General features: G+C 37.5%; 1 protein-coding gene across 3 annotated transcripts in view; it reads left to right on the forward strand.

Moving 5' to 3' along the window:
- The window catches only part of ANKRD31 (ankyrin repeat domain 31), a 57,334-nt gene that overhangs the window by 6,285 nt on the left and 35,399 nt on the right, over positions 1–15,650 (forward strand). For all 3 annotated transcript variants that reach the window (XR_002433281.1, XR_002433280.1, XM_021380139.1), the window contains exons 4-7: positions 6,764–7,408; positions 9,717–9,886; positions 10,266–10,390; positions 12,809–12,988. Coding sequence is in view for 1 of the 3 variants with exons in the window: in XM_021380139.1 (XP_021235814.1) it covers positions 6,764–7,408; positions 9,717–9,886; positions 10,266–10,390; positions 12,809–12,988 (1,120 nt within the window). In the remaining 2 variants the exon portion in view is untranslated. The remainder of the gene's footprint in view (positions 1–6,763; positions 7,409–9,716; positions 9,887–10,265; positions 10,391–12,808; positions 12,989–15,650) is intronic.

Consider the following 15,650-nt stretch of genomic DNA (forward strand, 5'->3'; position numbering starts at 1 on the left):
TTCTCTTTCTTCTTGTGTGAAAGAGCCCAGTGGATTGCAAGTGAAATAAATATTATGGGAAAATAGTCCTCACTTGTGTTAGCACATTCGCTCCAGTAATGTATCAAAGTCTGGTTACTGGTATTTCATGAGGATACATCCTTTCAAATTTTAGCAACAAGCATAATGAAAAGGTGAAGATGTTGTGGAGCACAAACTTTTAATGTTCTCTTCAAGTTCCGAAATATAAAAAATCTGGGTTAATCATGTCAGAAAACTCATCATAAGATTAGCTGTGAGCCAATGATGGAGCAGTTCTTTCTTTATAAAAGGAGATGATAATCTGAAATGCAGAACCATGTCTGTTTGCTTGGTGATTGGGTAGTCTAATCTACGTGTAATTTTGAGTTTCCTGATCTACTAATTAGCTTAGTTTTTAATGAATTTGGCATGGATAGTAGCCAGCTTATTAAATTTTGTTCTATTGAGGAATCAGCTTTTCACCTGTGTGTGACATCCTCATGGAATTAGAAACAAACAGGTTCTTACTCGTTAACAAAATTTTTTTTAAAACCTGAGACTCCTACATTACCTGTAGCATTATTTGAAAACATCCTTACATGCGTATCTTACAAGAAGAGTTTTTTAAAAAGAATTAAACTGTATACTAAATGATGAAAGCTGCACTGGAAAAAAAAGCGCAACAAAAAACACTCTTTCTACTTAAGTGAGTGTGTTAATGGAGGGCTGCAGAACTACAAATAAATTTCTTTCAACAGCCAGTGTAGGAAACTGTTCAAATAAAACAAAAAAGATGTTATTTCAGAGGCTTTCTGTAGAAGCTTATTTTACAGTTTTTGTATATATAACTCCTTTTTTCCTCTTAGAACTGATATGACAATAAGCTGCCTAACCTAAGTCTTTGGCTTTGCAGCTGTTACCAGAGTATTGTGGAATCATAGAAGGGATTAGAGTGGAGGGGACCATAAAGATCACCTAGTTCCAACCCCCTGCCCCTAAATCTCCCCTCTTATACTTTAAAGCCATTCCCCCTTGTACTATCACTATCAGACCACGTAAAAAGTTGGTCCTCCTCCTGCTTATAAGTCCCCTTCCAGTACTAGGTGGCCACAGTGAGGTTTCTTAGGAGCCTTCTCTTCTCCAAGCTAAACAAGCCCAACTCCCTTAGCTTTTCTTTATAAGAGAAGTACTCCGTCACTCTTGGTCATCTTTGTGACCTTCCTCTGGACCTGCTCCAACAGCTCCACATCCTTTCTGTTGTGGGAGCCCCAGCCTTGGATACAGTATTCCTAGTGGGGCCTCACAAGAGCAGAGTAGAAGGGGGGAATCACTTCCCTCTCCCTGCTGACCACCCCTCTTTTGATGTAGCCCAGGATACTGTTGGCTTTCTGGACTGCAAGAGCACACTGCTGGCTCATGTCCAGTTTTTCATCCATTAGGACCCCCAGGTCCTTCTCCACAGGGCTGCTCTCAATGAATTCTTCTCCCAGTCTGTTCTTGCATCTGGGATTGTCTCTAACTAAGTACAACACCTTGCACTTGGTCTTTTTAAACCTCATTAGATTCTTGTGTGCTCACCTTTGGAGCTTGTCAAGTCCCTCTGGATGGCATCCCTCCCTTCTGTTGTGTCAAGTACACTGCTTGGCTTGGTGTCATCAGCAAACTTGCTGAGGGTACACTTGATCCCATTGTCTATGTCATTGATAAAGATATTGAAGAGCACTGATCCCAAGATGGACCCCTGCGTAACACCACTCGTGATCATCCTCTGCCTGGCCAAAGAGCTGCTGATGACAACCCTCTGGCTGCAACCGTCCAACTCATTCTTTGTCTATATAACAGTCCAGCCTTCAAATGCATATCTTTTGAATTTAGTGATAAAGATATGTTGTGAGACCATGTCAAAGGCCTTGCACAAGTCCAGGCAGATGACATTAATTGCCCTTCCTTTGTCCACTGATGTTGTCACTCCATGATAGAAGGCCACCAGATTTGTCAGGCACGGTCTACCCTTGCTGAAGCCATGCTGGCTGTCTTAGATCACCTCCTCATCTTGCATCTGCCTTAACGTAGCTTTAGGAGGATCAGCTCTATCATTTTCCTTGGGACAGGCATGAAGTTTGGTGGCCTTTAGTTTTCCAGGTCTTCCTTTCTCCCTTTCTTGAAACAGAGTAGCCAGTGTGCAATTTCAATGAGGGATGCTTCCAAGTCTGAAAAGGGCAAACCTGCTTTCCCTATCAGGAATAATCAGAAAAGCAAAGAACCTGTAAGTACTGTGGCAAATAGTTTTTGTAATTCTCACAAGTTTTTAATACTTTTTTTTGGTGAGATCTATTTAACATTCCATTGGCAGCATAGTTATCCACAGCATGGTGTCAGTATCAAATTGTAATCTTTACTGAAGGCTTTGAAGAATGGTATTGAGCTGTCATTCTTCATCATTCTTGGTACTTGCATGTGTAGTACCAGTCTTTTTGTTAAGTGTCTGCTAATCCAGTGCTGCTCATGACTATTAGATTTTGCTGTTGATCAGGCAAAAGAGAGGAAATGGCTTTGGAGCTTCCTTTTCTCTGATTTGTCTGATTTTGAGTGGGAATTTTTCTGCTCTGGTGTAAGCCTATCTAATTGAGTATTGCAAAGTACTGCATGTTTTCCATGTCATCTGTTTTTACTGCTTCCTATTCCAGCACTAGTACTTGTTTGACCCCTGTTGTGATGAAAGCTTTGAGGAACAGTAACAGTCAGATGTTGTTCATCAATTTTTTTAAGTTGGTTTAGCCAGATTATCCTTTCAAAGCAGCTCCACAGAAGATTAGATAAGTGCCAAAACAGCACGAGAGAGTGTGGAAATACTACAATCTCAGCCTTATATTTTCTGGGAGCGATTTAAGACTAGTTTAGATAAGCTGAATACAACCTGAGTGTTAAGAATGTAACTCAAAAGTAATACTGATTATTTTAGTGATTACCTTTATGCAAGCAGGTTTTTTTTGTCCCTAAAATAAAGAAAACTTCAGAGGGAAGAAGGAGTTTCCCCACATCTTTTGGAAACTGTAACCAAAGTATTATGTGAAACATCTAACCCCAGGTGTATTTTGAGCAAGAGTTGTCTGCAGCCACTTACATCAACATGTAGTGGTCAGACATTCCCTCCGTTCTCTCTTTATCCTTTTTCTTCCAGCACACTCCAGTCATGGCTTTTGTGGCCAGAGAAGTCCAAGCAGTAGTGAAGTTCTTGAGCTTATTTATCTCTGTCTAGTAGAGGGAGTGCTGGTGGCATTTCATGGAGAGGTTCTTAGCATTTGTCCCTGTATCATATGTCTTTATGCTGTTGTCTGCAGCCATTATTTTACTTCTGTCCAGTCTGCAGCCTCTTCATGGTTGTCTCCTACTATTGGCCTATTGAGGCAGAAGGCCATCTTTATGCTTTTTGATTTTTAGTTTCAGTTCTTCCCTGGGCAGATCATTGCTTTCAGGTCCATAGATACTTGACAAGGAGCCTCCAATTGAAATTAGGTGTGTTACTGTGTCTGTGGTAAAAAAATAGCTGCTATCACCAATTCCTATTACAATGTCACGGGCCATCGTAAGAATGTCTGCAGGCCTGAAGACGTTAGCTGCAAGGTCATAGAGAAATTAAGTTCTTAGTGGGTAAATTGAATCCCTGCTGCTATCTGCAGGTTCTTAGGAAAACTCCCGTTAACTTACAGTAGAATACCAGTTTCAGTATTTTTTTGAAACCTATACAGCTAACCAGTATACAGCTATAATAGTGGGGGTTAGTAAATGAAACATTCCCATTTTGCAGAGCTGAACAAAAAATGCTTGTGCCTCTCGAGATTAGCCAGATGAAGTTCACTGAGAAGATTTCCACAGAGGATTCTTTGGGAGCCTGTAGTAGGAAGACTGGAATTAGTTACTATGAACTGTACTTTTTCCTTATTGACTGATGTTGGCACTGTCAAGGTACTGTAAGAAAACATCTTGTGAGGAAACCTATGGCCATCACAAGCTTCTGTTGATTTGAAGGAAGGGCAGGATAGACACCTTGACAACCAGCAGTGAGTCACTGGGCATGTTAATTTTTGTTAATACAAGAAATACAAGAATATTGTAAGAATATTGGAAATACAAAAGCAGCTCATTAATCAACACAATCTCAACCATTCTGTGATTCTCTTTGTGCATTTCTTATGTCTCAGTGTACTGCAATAATCTTCAGCTCAGCATTCTCCCAAAAGCTGGGAGTGTTGGTACTTCTGAAGCCTTAACTCTTTTGTGATGATTCTCTTGTGTGTATGTATTGAAAGACTGAACTTTGCTAGGCGTCCATATTTCCAATGCACCTTCATTGTTTGCTGTTCTGTATTATTCATTCCACTTCCATCTTTTGTAACATTTCCAAGACACAATATCAACAACTTTTAATTGTTCTCAAACATGTAAAAAAAAAAAAAAAAAAGTCCTTATATCTAGATTCACAAAGATGATATGAATGTACTGCCATCTGCTGGAAGTGATGTGCCTCTTTCCAGCTTACTCATACAGCGCATAGGGAGATTTAAACATGCAGGGCTTGGCTAAGCCTTACTTTGAGGCTTAGCTATTTGGTGCAGTGAGTTTATAAACCCACAGTTTCTATATCCATGGTCAAGTAAGGTTTCTTAGATGAGACCTCTACTTGACTTCAGTGTCCTCCTTCTTCCTGTGTGAGGTTCTGATTTGGAGTGTGGCCATGCTCAACTGTTAGCCAGTGTATGTTTCCTGGGTAAGACTGCAGCAGTGAGGTTCTGGGTTGATGCTAGAAGCTCAGCAGTATTTGTGCCTAGATTAAGGAGCATCTTGATTTGTAATGGTACCAGATATAAATGAGACACGAAGGTAGTGGGATTTGAGCCAAGGCTTTCAAAGTATTATGCTTATGCTCAGTGGAATAGATTCACAGATGCCATGATGGCTGGTATTCAAACTATAAAAAAGTAATAAGCTAATGCTGAGGAAATACCTTTTCTCATTGTTATTCTAATGTAGGTATTCCTTTGTGAAATTAATTGCATGAAGCATAGCTCTTCTGGAAGAGGGTGGACCTGAAACTGCATTAACCACAGTGCTGTTATTTTACTGTTGACATACTGACTGAGGAGGAATCCTGCTCCTCCCTTCACTGAAAATACTGTCAGTTCAGACCATATTCACCAAACTGGGGTGCACAAAAGAAAATGTCCAATGCTTCAGTTCAGTTGCCAACTGTCTCAGCCCTATTCTTTCACCATCTTTTCTGTCCATTCTGACAGACAGTTGTAGGTATAGGAACTGTAGGCATTGAGCTTTGAGTTTTTACAGACAAGTCACAGCTGAGGATCATGTTAGGAGAGGGAAGATGCTGAGGTTATGTTCTGCAGATTTAAATTGTTTGTACTCCCACAGGATTTTGCTAACAGGTAGGCACTTGTATTTAGAATGCAGGGAGGTATAGAACACTAGTCATATTTAAGTGGTGGATTTCAGTTGGCATTTGTATGTTCAGGATCTTAATATATTAGACATTTATGTCTGACTGATCTTTCTCCAATAATATAAATGTCAGTTACACCTGCCCTTCAGCAGGTGCATCAAACCTTATTTGTAGAAACGTAATAATATACATACCTGCCATTTACACTACAATTCTTCAATCACAGAAAGATGTACAGAAAGTGTTTCTCTTTTCCCCAATCGCTTGAAGTCTGCAAAACAATGGAAAAGCAATCTAAAAAGAAATGGTTAAGTAAAATGTAGTCAGTACTTAACGAAAAATTAGCTGCATGAGTACAGTGTAGGAAACAGCAGACTGGGGAAAAAAAACTTCAGTAAATGATCACACATCTATAATTACAAACTTACAAACTGAACATGAGTCAACGCAGTCAATTTTCTGCCCTTTCTATCTTATTATGTGTGAGCATCATCCAAATTCCATTACCAGCTACATTAAAACATACTAGCAGTACACAGTATTGCCACTTGCTGGCAGCAAGAGTCTTAAAAGAAGTAAATTACCTTAACCTTCAGTATTATTAAGCAACACCACTGTTATATATGCATAGAAATATATGTTTTAGGCCCACAGAAGCAGTTGTAAATGGGAAAAAAAATACCTATTAATTGGCATAAGGATGAAAGAAACTAGAAGTAGAGAATAAACAGCAGTATTTATTTTCCAAAAACAGTTGTGGTTTTGTGGTTTTGTACTCAGTGTGAGAACTCAAATGTGCAGCCTCCAGTCATACCTCTAAGACTTTGACCTGAAGCTTGTGAAGCACAAATGCTCCGTACTTTGGGATCCGCATAAATACGTAATCAAAACTTAGAGAACATAGTGTTCTGATAAGTATTTTTTATATTGTGTGTTCATTTTCATTGTTTCTGGTGACAGAAACCTGTAATGTCTTTCTTTTAAAGACTTTTAACACTGCCAGGTCACTGGCAATGGCATAATGTCCTTGATTATATAACAGTTTTAGTCTACCTTATTCTGGATTTTAACTTTTAAGGAAGTCAACAGGTGCTCTTCTTAAACTGAGACTTCGGTCTAAATCTTATTAAGAAATAGTATGAACTCTTAAGGTGGGCTTACAGGTCTTAGAATTTATGCAAAAACTGTTAAAAAAAAACCCAAACATGTAGACCAATAGCTTGTACAGTGGGTGTTAATTATGTGCTTTTAGAAAGAGCTGTTAAATTCCTATTTGTGAACATTTTTTTTAATGTGTAAATTTCACAGAAATTAAGTTATGAAGATCTCTCTCCAGAGGCAATCCTGTGTACAGATACCTTTCTGGAGGAGATAACAACACCACAAGATATATTTCTACATGTTTTAGAAGATTACCAGAAACCCGCCATGGCTGTGATTGACACAGATAACAGCATAAAGGAACAACCCTCCAATAATGATAAAGATCTTTTGCTGTCAGACTTTGGGAAGATTCTCATGGAATCACTGTCACTCACTGAACAGAGCTTAGGGACTGGTGAACTTGAAGGCAGTGATTGGTTGAGATTCCTCAGCAGTTCTGGGAGTCCTACCATGATAAACCCATTGCATGTTGAATTAGAGTATCCTGATCATGTCTTTTCCAGTGATACACGAGCGGATAAGAACAGTGATGCCCTGCCAGTAGAGCCTGTGACAGATCTGAATTCCATGTCTGGATCTGTAGTACAGCCTGACACATCTGTGGTGCCAAGCAAGAGGCAGCTTAACACCAAGGAAGAGCAGGCAAATTCAGAACATGATATTGCCAGGCAAGTGGGCAGTGACTGTATGCAGATAACAAGCGTGCTTGAGCCTCAGCTTCCTGTGATTCAGGTGGACAAATCAAAAGCTTTAACAGGATCTAGCTTGCAGAGGACAACAAATGAGCAGGTACATATGTAGTTTAATTATATTTGTATATTGTAAAGTTATGCTTATCAGCAAATATTTTTTGTAATAGTCAAATTACATGGAGATACAAATCTTAATAGAAAAAAAAATGGCATCAGTAATTTAAATGCTTAATATATCTTCATTATTTTTGTTTTTCTGTTTAAATATATCCATGTTATGAAAATAGCTGAGCTTAGTGGTACAGGAAATCCTAGTAGAATTAAACTGATGGCTCTCATGGAAATCTGGAGTCAGATAGGAGTTTCAAAATCTCTTGGTACTTTTTGCATATCTTGTTTGTATGACGTTGTTTCCAAAGTTCTAAATCGCTCTTCAGTTATTCCACTGTAACACACTGGCATACTAGCCAACTGGTGTTAGTGGGTTTTTTTGTGTTCTTTTATTTTTTTTTTCCTCCCATACCATAGTATGCTGTGTTCTGCTTTCAGAATTCCTACCACTGTAGTGGCACGTATTACAAAAAAATTACTGCTGTGTCTCTCCCAGGGACTAGCAGGACTGCTTTTGAGAATTTTTACAAATATGTTTAGAATTGCATTTCTCTTGTTTATTTCTGCCTGTGCAAGAGTGACTGAAAAAAACTGAGACAGAGCTTTATGTTCATGTCCTCCCCTGAAGAAGTGATACAACATGTGATCCTCATTTTTTCCTCAAGCCCTGTGCTGCTCTATACACAATGTGCGTCTTGACCTGTAGGGGTGCTCTGGAATTGGTCACAAGGCAAAGGCAAAAGCTTAAAGAGGGTTTGGAAAGGAAAGAAACACTGTAATTACTTCATAGTTAGATTAAGTAACAGGAAGACAGGGGAACATAGGAGAAGTGAATACATGCTGTGGAGTGTAGTAGACCTCCCTTGTAAATCTGAAATCAAATTATCTTTGAATAATCTGGAATAATATTGAGTAAAACAATGTGTAATCAAATGTGCTGCAAAGGTGGGTAATGTAAAGGTGCTGAAAGATGTCTAGGCCACTTGTCTTAGAACAACTTACAAAGGCTTACAGTTAAGATTATGAAGCAGAGTCCTTTGGGGATGTGAATCTATAATCTCTTGTCAATTAGTAATTATTTTTAGAGGGTTATCTATTATTGTTTCTATCTGCTGTTTTTGAAGGCAGAAAGGAGAGGCAACTTAATGAGGAAAAAATGAGATTTATTTTATTATATTGCCTTCTAACAGTGCATTATTCCCCTTTCTGTTGTCCTTGTTTTTTTTCTGAGGATTCTTATGGTATAACAAGGACTCAAAAGTGGAGAACCTGTACTGTTCTGTAGATACAACAATATAGCCCATTTTTTGTCCCAATGAAATACTAACGAGTTCTCCCACATCACTTTGAAGGAATTCATATGCCTGTGTTCTGAGGGTGTGCCCCAAGACCTTCAGTGTTAGTCAAGTGTGTAATAACCTAATGAGTACCAGCTGTTTAGCAACTTGATTGATACTCAGCAGCATACCACGCTCACTTGACTATAACACAGAATAAGCTCAAGTAACTCAAATGAAATTCCGTGTGATGACATATAATTAGGATGGGATTTTGCTTTCTTATTGTTAGAGATAAGCTTCTGGTGTAAAGCAGTAATTTAATTCCACTTTGCACCATTTGGAATGAAATGAACCACTCTCTGAAAGTAGCTGGTCCTCTTCGTCGGCGGTAAGGGGAACTGAGGTGTCTAATGTCATCTAGAGACCTGGCTTATAGAAGGCTGTAGCTAAATGAAGTGGTCCCCTTCTATAGTGTCTGTAGATAAGGAATTGTATGTCTCCAGAAAAAATATCTCAGATGGTAACTACTGAACCTCACTCAGGTGAAGCATGCTTCCTAATCTTACATGCTTTTCTGGACTAGTTCAAGTGTGGGATAAGATGAATTAGCTTCGGACATCATGCATATTATGTTATCTTTTCAGGGCAGGAGCTTATGTTCGTAAGAAACTGAAATGAATCTGTTCAGTCATTTCACACATCCAACTAAAGAACTTTTAGATAATAACAGTTTTTATTCCCTGTCAGCCAGGTTAGATATATTACCTAAGTTGTGATACAAAATATCATACTTCCCTTGGAACCACAGGACCTGGCATACTGTTTTAGGAGTGCATCTCCTATGAAAACTTCTTTCTCTGGTATCTGTAGATTTCTAGTGATTAATTTAAGTAACATCTCTGTTGTCTTTAAACACATAATTTATAGCACAGTGTTCTTTAAGTTCTTCTATGTACAGTCCTTGCTCTAACTGCATGCTTACTAGTTACTTGTAATACTTCTTTTTTGTCACAGCTTGTGAGTGATCATCAGAAAGGGAAAGAAGTAATTCCAAATTATTGGAGAGCCATTCCTAATGAAAAACGAAATAGGAAGGGAAGTTCACATTTAGTAGAGGCTGTTCTGTGTGCAGAAACTAAAACATCAGGGAGAACGATGGAGCTAAGAGAGACTTCCTCAATAAGGTACAGAGGTAGTGTTTACAGTCGTGAACAAATGCCAGAAGGGACTCTGCAAAAACTGTCTCACAGCTGCATTACAAGAAACAAAGCTAAATATTTTAGGTAGGACAAAGGCATGTGTAACATTCTTAAGTTCTTCTTTTTATTAACATACAACACATACAGCCTACATATTCCTCATGTTAATTACTTCAGATGAAAGGAGTAAGTATCAGGTAATCCCTCCTGATTTTTCCTTTTATTCAGTTCTAAGTTGGCATGTATCCTTCCATGCTGTTAGAAACTTAATTTTAAAGTCAAATATATTAACTTTTTTAGCTGTACTGAAAACACAGCTTCATATAGAGAATGCTTTTGATGATTCAAACAAATCTCTTGACAGTAAAATTCAGAAATCTTCTAAAAAGAAGCAAGACCCAGAAATCAACATGTCCCAAGGAGTATCTCAGAATGAGAATAGAAAAGCTGACCAGAGAAGGAGGAGCAAAAGAATCAAAGATAAAATGAGTAAGATAGCTGTCTGATGAGTATCAGATAATTACTTTTTTATTTGAACAACTGTTCTGAAGCAAATGTAATTCATAGTCTTTCCAATATATTGTGACATGATTTTCTTTTAGGAAGGTGGTAGAAACATTTATTTTAATAATTAAAATTTTATTTTGCTTGCTTAAATCTGCTTATTACCGTCTAACAGTTGATTTGTATACACAAACTCAGTAAGAATCATGAGGTTTTTTTTCAGAATGCAATTTTTATTATGCAACAATATATGAAACATTTATGGTATATTCTATGAAGGAGAAGAAAACTGATTTCTTACAGAGTGAAAATGTAGATCCTAATTCTATAATCTAGTATTCAGTGTGCAACATCACTTAGAGGGCAGTGCCGTTGTCAAGAATTGACCTACACAAAGCAGTTTATTCCATTTTAAATGCTTTCTTTGTTATTCTGTTTATGTGTAAGATAAGGTTGTAGACCTTCACTCTTACAGCCCTTTGAGTATTCTTCCTTGCAGTGTCCTTTGTCAGGGAGAATGATTGCTATTTTTCATGCATGCAAAGAAACTCTTTGACTTTGAGTAGGAGAATACAGAATTTCCATACTTATATACTTACTTTAGAGCTAACTTTTAAGACTGAGATCTTAAAAGTTTGTTCTTGTTAAAGCCCTCTCAGTCTGGATTTATTTGTGCAATTACAATCATTCGAACAGGTTAAAAAGTTTGCAGATATTTGGACTGTAACAGCTACATTGTAGATCTTAGAAAACATCAATAACTCTATTACCAATTAACAACCCTTATCACAGGGTTTTTGTTATTCCCCATAGAAATACAATTTTTGTGAGATTTAAATTTAGATGACTAGCTGCTAATCTATTTAATGATTTAGTTTCTACTCAAATAATAAGCTGTTGCTTTTAGCACGATTTCTGTAGAAGGAATTGCACTGCCTGTAGAGGCATTCTTGTTAACCTAATCTAACAAATTTGCTTCCCTTTTACATCAGACCTAGCAATCTGGAATCTGTGAGTCATCTTAGCTTGGTAATTAACTGAAAAAAAAAGCTTCACTAACGTTTTGGTTTGGATCAGCAGGCGTCAGTTGGACACTAGGAAGATGGTAGGGAAGATAGGGTAGAAGTAATAGGATTTCTTGAGTAGCAATGTCTAGTTAAATTCTGTTAAGTATAACATGAAACTGCACCTTGTTTTATGTTTGTCTGTGTAGTGCAGTCCCTCCTAAATTTCTTGGCTGATTTAAATAATCTTTGAACACTGTATCATAAGTGATGATGGTCTTGCAAAGCTGAACATGTAGAATAGAAATACTCTCCGCGTATTCACCTGACAGAAGGTGCTGGGTGAGTCCATGCCTAGTGGTTTCTAAAAATCTGTGCAGAGTTGAGCGCTTGAGAATGTTGGGAACAACTTAGTCTGAGCTCACGGTATACCACAATTCACTAAACAGTAGACTCATTAGGTATTGTGAGTTACACTCTTAGAGAGCTATGGCTTGCTTAAAATTTCTAACACCCATATGGAGTTTTTTTGGGCCAATGAATATCATCTAGTACAGGTTGCAAAGAAGAGCAGTGGAGATGAGATATAGTCCCTGCAAACCACAATTTTTTTCACTAGTAGATCAACTAATGGCCTGAACCACTGGAGTATGATTTCCTGCATCCCATCCTCCTGTATTTTCCTTCTTTCTCTCTTCCCTCCCTGTTTTTCAGGGATGCGGCAGCCAGGATGCTCTTGTCCACAGTGTGAATAGATGCTGATATGATGCTACTGGTAAAGTGCAGTACTGCTCATCTATGTATCAGAAATGTTTTCAAACAGTCTGAAGAGTACAGTGAATGCACAGTGGAAGATAGCATTTCCTTTGTAAAATAATGAACTAGAAATTAATAATAGTATCTTTTAGTTTTTTACATGTCAGCTTCTGTCTTTCAAGCAGAGATAATTTTCAGTTGGATAGCTGATGATTTTGGTCCAACAGTTTTCTTCACTGCACAGTTGACTGAGCTGTTTCTGAAATAATAGGGAAACCTAAGGGAGCTAATTTCATTCACTATCCTTCTGTAAATATTCCTTGTTTGTGAAGTAGAAGTTTTAACATGTAAATAATTACAAAGAAGTGTTGATAAATTCGACAGTTAGGAGATGTTCTGGAGTTACTGACTAGCTGTTAAAGTCTGTTCATCTCGTAATGAGTTGTAAACTAGCTTTCTCAGCTGTTAGAAAAGAACGCACTTGGCAAAAATATCATTAAAAAAACAAGAAGCCTAAATTAAATACTTTTGTAAAGTCATATTCTTTCATGTTGAAGTTAATTTGGAGTTTTGTTATGGTATTCACTATGGCATCTATTTTTGAGTGGAACTATACTCTAATCTTTCAATTTATTTTTTTTAGGACAAGAAGTCTGTCATAGGAATTTCACAAATCCTCAATGCCATGTTATGCTTTCAAGAATAAATAAGAGGAATGCATATGGTGAGACCTTACTACACAGAGCTGTTGCTGCTGAAGATCTAAACCATGTACATAATCTAATAAAAGCTGGTGCAAGTGTAAATGATAAGGATTATGCTGGTAAGTTGCAGCTGTATTAATGTACTATTTTCAAAATATGTATAATAATAAAAGTACGTAGTATGAGTTTGTGCAGTAAAAGACTAGATCTGTGACTGGTCAGTAGATTATTGCGTTTTTATTGTTTTTGTTTGCTAATTCTATATGAAAAGACAAATAGACCTATGTATAAAAGTGTATAAAAAAAGGAAATTTTGCTGAAAAAGTGAGCACTGAAAAGCTTAGAAAAAACTGCAGTTAAATTTACTTAGCCTTAATTCAGTGTTCTGTGCATTCTCACCACAATATAGTCCCTTAATTATATAATCAGTATAATGTGTTTCACAGATATTTTATTCATTCCTGGAATGTGTCCATCTTGTGTGGTGGCTAAGATTTCACAGCTCTTCTGTGGGAACAAAAAATACATTGTCCTGTGGCTAAAGGGGGATATCTTTTAGATAAAAGCACAACTGCACAAAATATGCTTTAGTAAAATTCCTCGAAGAGGTGGGAAGCTCACCTGGCCCAGATGCTTTATTTTATAGTGAGGGAGATGTAATGAGAAAGGCATTGACAGACCTGTGCCATTTTGCAATGCACTTTCATCTTACTCTCTTTGGAAAATCATTGTTCTGATTATTATATTCTAACCCTTTGCCTTGTCTGTTCCCTTAAAACTCTCCACCAGCCATTATCCATATCTTACCTAACCTTTTTCATTGTTCCTCCACTTCATTACTGTGCTTCAGAACCTTACCAAATACTTGAGGTTGATTTTTGTTTTTCCTTTTTCTTTTCTGAACATTAGTATGAGGGATACTGAGAACAGGGGAGAGATACTGTCTGTAGTCTCAGTTTTAATCTTTATTTGAAGTCCGTTGAGGGAGTTAAAAAGTAGTTGCATTGGAACTTTGTCTTCTCTATAGTTTCAGGAGAATCATGTTGCTCAGCTCTAGTGCTGGAACTCATGTTCCAGGTGCAATTCTTCAGGGTATTATTAGTATATTAGAATACTTCTAATGTGGGAAGAAATAGGTTCCTTCACTTAAGTGAAACTTTCTTCCCTTTTCCTTAAATGATTTCAAACTTTTGCTCCAGAGTATGGAGTTACTAGGTGCTCTATAAAATGCAAGTAAAATGTTTTAGAAATGACATAGTTAAAAAAACACTCATCTTCAAGCCCTGTCAACATTAGGCAATGTAGTTAAAGCTGAGTTTCAGGTATTTGTGAATACCTAATATCACAAAGTTTTTAGGCAAACCAATGTAATATTCTGTGTCTGTCATAAACTGTAAACCCATTTCTGTGCAAATATGAGAGCTCCTCTGAAAGTAATGCCTCTCATTTTATTATACTGGCACACAATGTCAGAGGTGGATGTTGGTATGGTAGGTAGAGGTTGAACCTTCCTGCTGATATTCTGTTGCGTGTTGTTGCTGTGTGACAGATGGCAGCAGAAGGGCAGTCTGATAAAATGGCATCTGACATGGGAGTGCATATGAAGCAAAGATATGTTGGTGAATTCCTCTCTGCAGAACAAACGGCACCCATTGACATTCATCAACACTTGCTGAACTTTTATAGAGACCAAACTGTGGATGTGTGTACAGTGAGGTGGTAAGTGGTGTGTTTCAGCAGTTGCAACAGCAACATCAAAGACAAGCCATGTTCTGGATGGCCACACAGATTTTTATGAGCATAGCATGCAGGCTCTTTTTCATTGCTGGCAAAAATGCCTAGCTAGTGGTAGTGACTGTGCTGAAAAATAGTATTTTGTAGCTGAGAATTTGCTCTGTCAAGCAGTGTTATCGCGCTCTTCGTGTCTGTTGTAGTTTCCAGGGAAATAAATTGGAGGCATTACTTCTGGAGTGACCTATGCACATTATTCTGGGCTGAGTGGTGTAGGAGGGAGCCCCTATAGATTCATTTTTCACTGAATTTAAGATAATTTCATTTAATGAGAGCAGAATAGTCTGGACAAGCAATTTATCTCTAGTATAAAAATTGGGCCCAGGCAATATTCTGCTAATGGAAGATATTTGAAGAGTATGTCTATCCATCAAAATGGTCCATCAAAATGATCTTCTGTAAGGAGTGGTTGTTTGAGAGCTGGAAAATAGGAACTGGAAGATCCTTTGTCTTTTTCTCTTAGTTTTCTCACTCTACAAAAAAGCATTCCTGTAATGAATATTTAAGGAACTGATTCAAGGCTATGCTAAACCTAGTTCAAAGACTTTTTTTCTATCTTTTTTTTTCTCCTCAACACCTCCTTCATGGGATACAATTGTTCTGTAGGTCATGAAGCTGACGCATGTGAAGATGCTATCTTGGCTTATTCCATATAGCTGAGAATTGATACGGAATATTATACTGCTTTCTTTAGAAATTTGAACTTGAACTACTCTTGGATATTCTTAAAAACATTTTTTGGAGATGCTGCCTTATATTTTTAGTTGCAAATAAATGTTGCTAAGGCGTGTCTATCCTGGTCGTTATTTTGTCTCTTCTTTCTTACTTTCTTTATCATGGTCACATAAATAAAAGATCATAATGAATGTATACCTTATTCTTAAAATAGCGTATGTGTTGCATTCTGGGAGAAATTACTAAGGTGTAGGGGAATAATTTTTCTTTTTTTTTTTTAAAGTTTTAAAAGTGCTATCCAATCTCAAACTAATG

The sequence above is a fragment of the Numida meleagris genome, chromosome Z (assembly GCF_002078875.1).
Source record: "Numida meleagris isolate 19003 breed g44 Domestic line chromosome Z, NumMel1.0, whole genome shotgun sequence".
Taxonomy (NCBI): Eukaryota; Metazoa; Chordata; class Aves; order Galliformes; family Numididae; genus Numida; species Numida meleagris.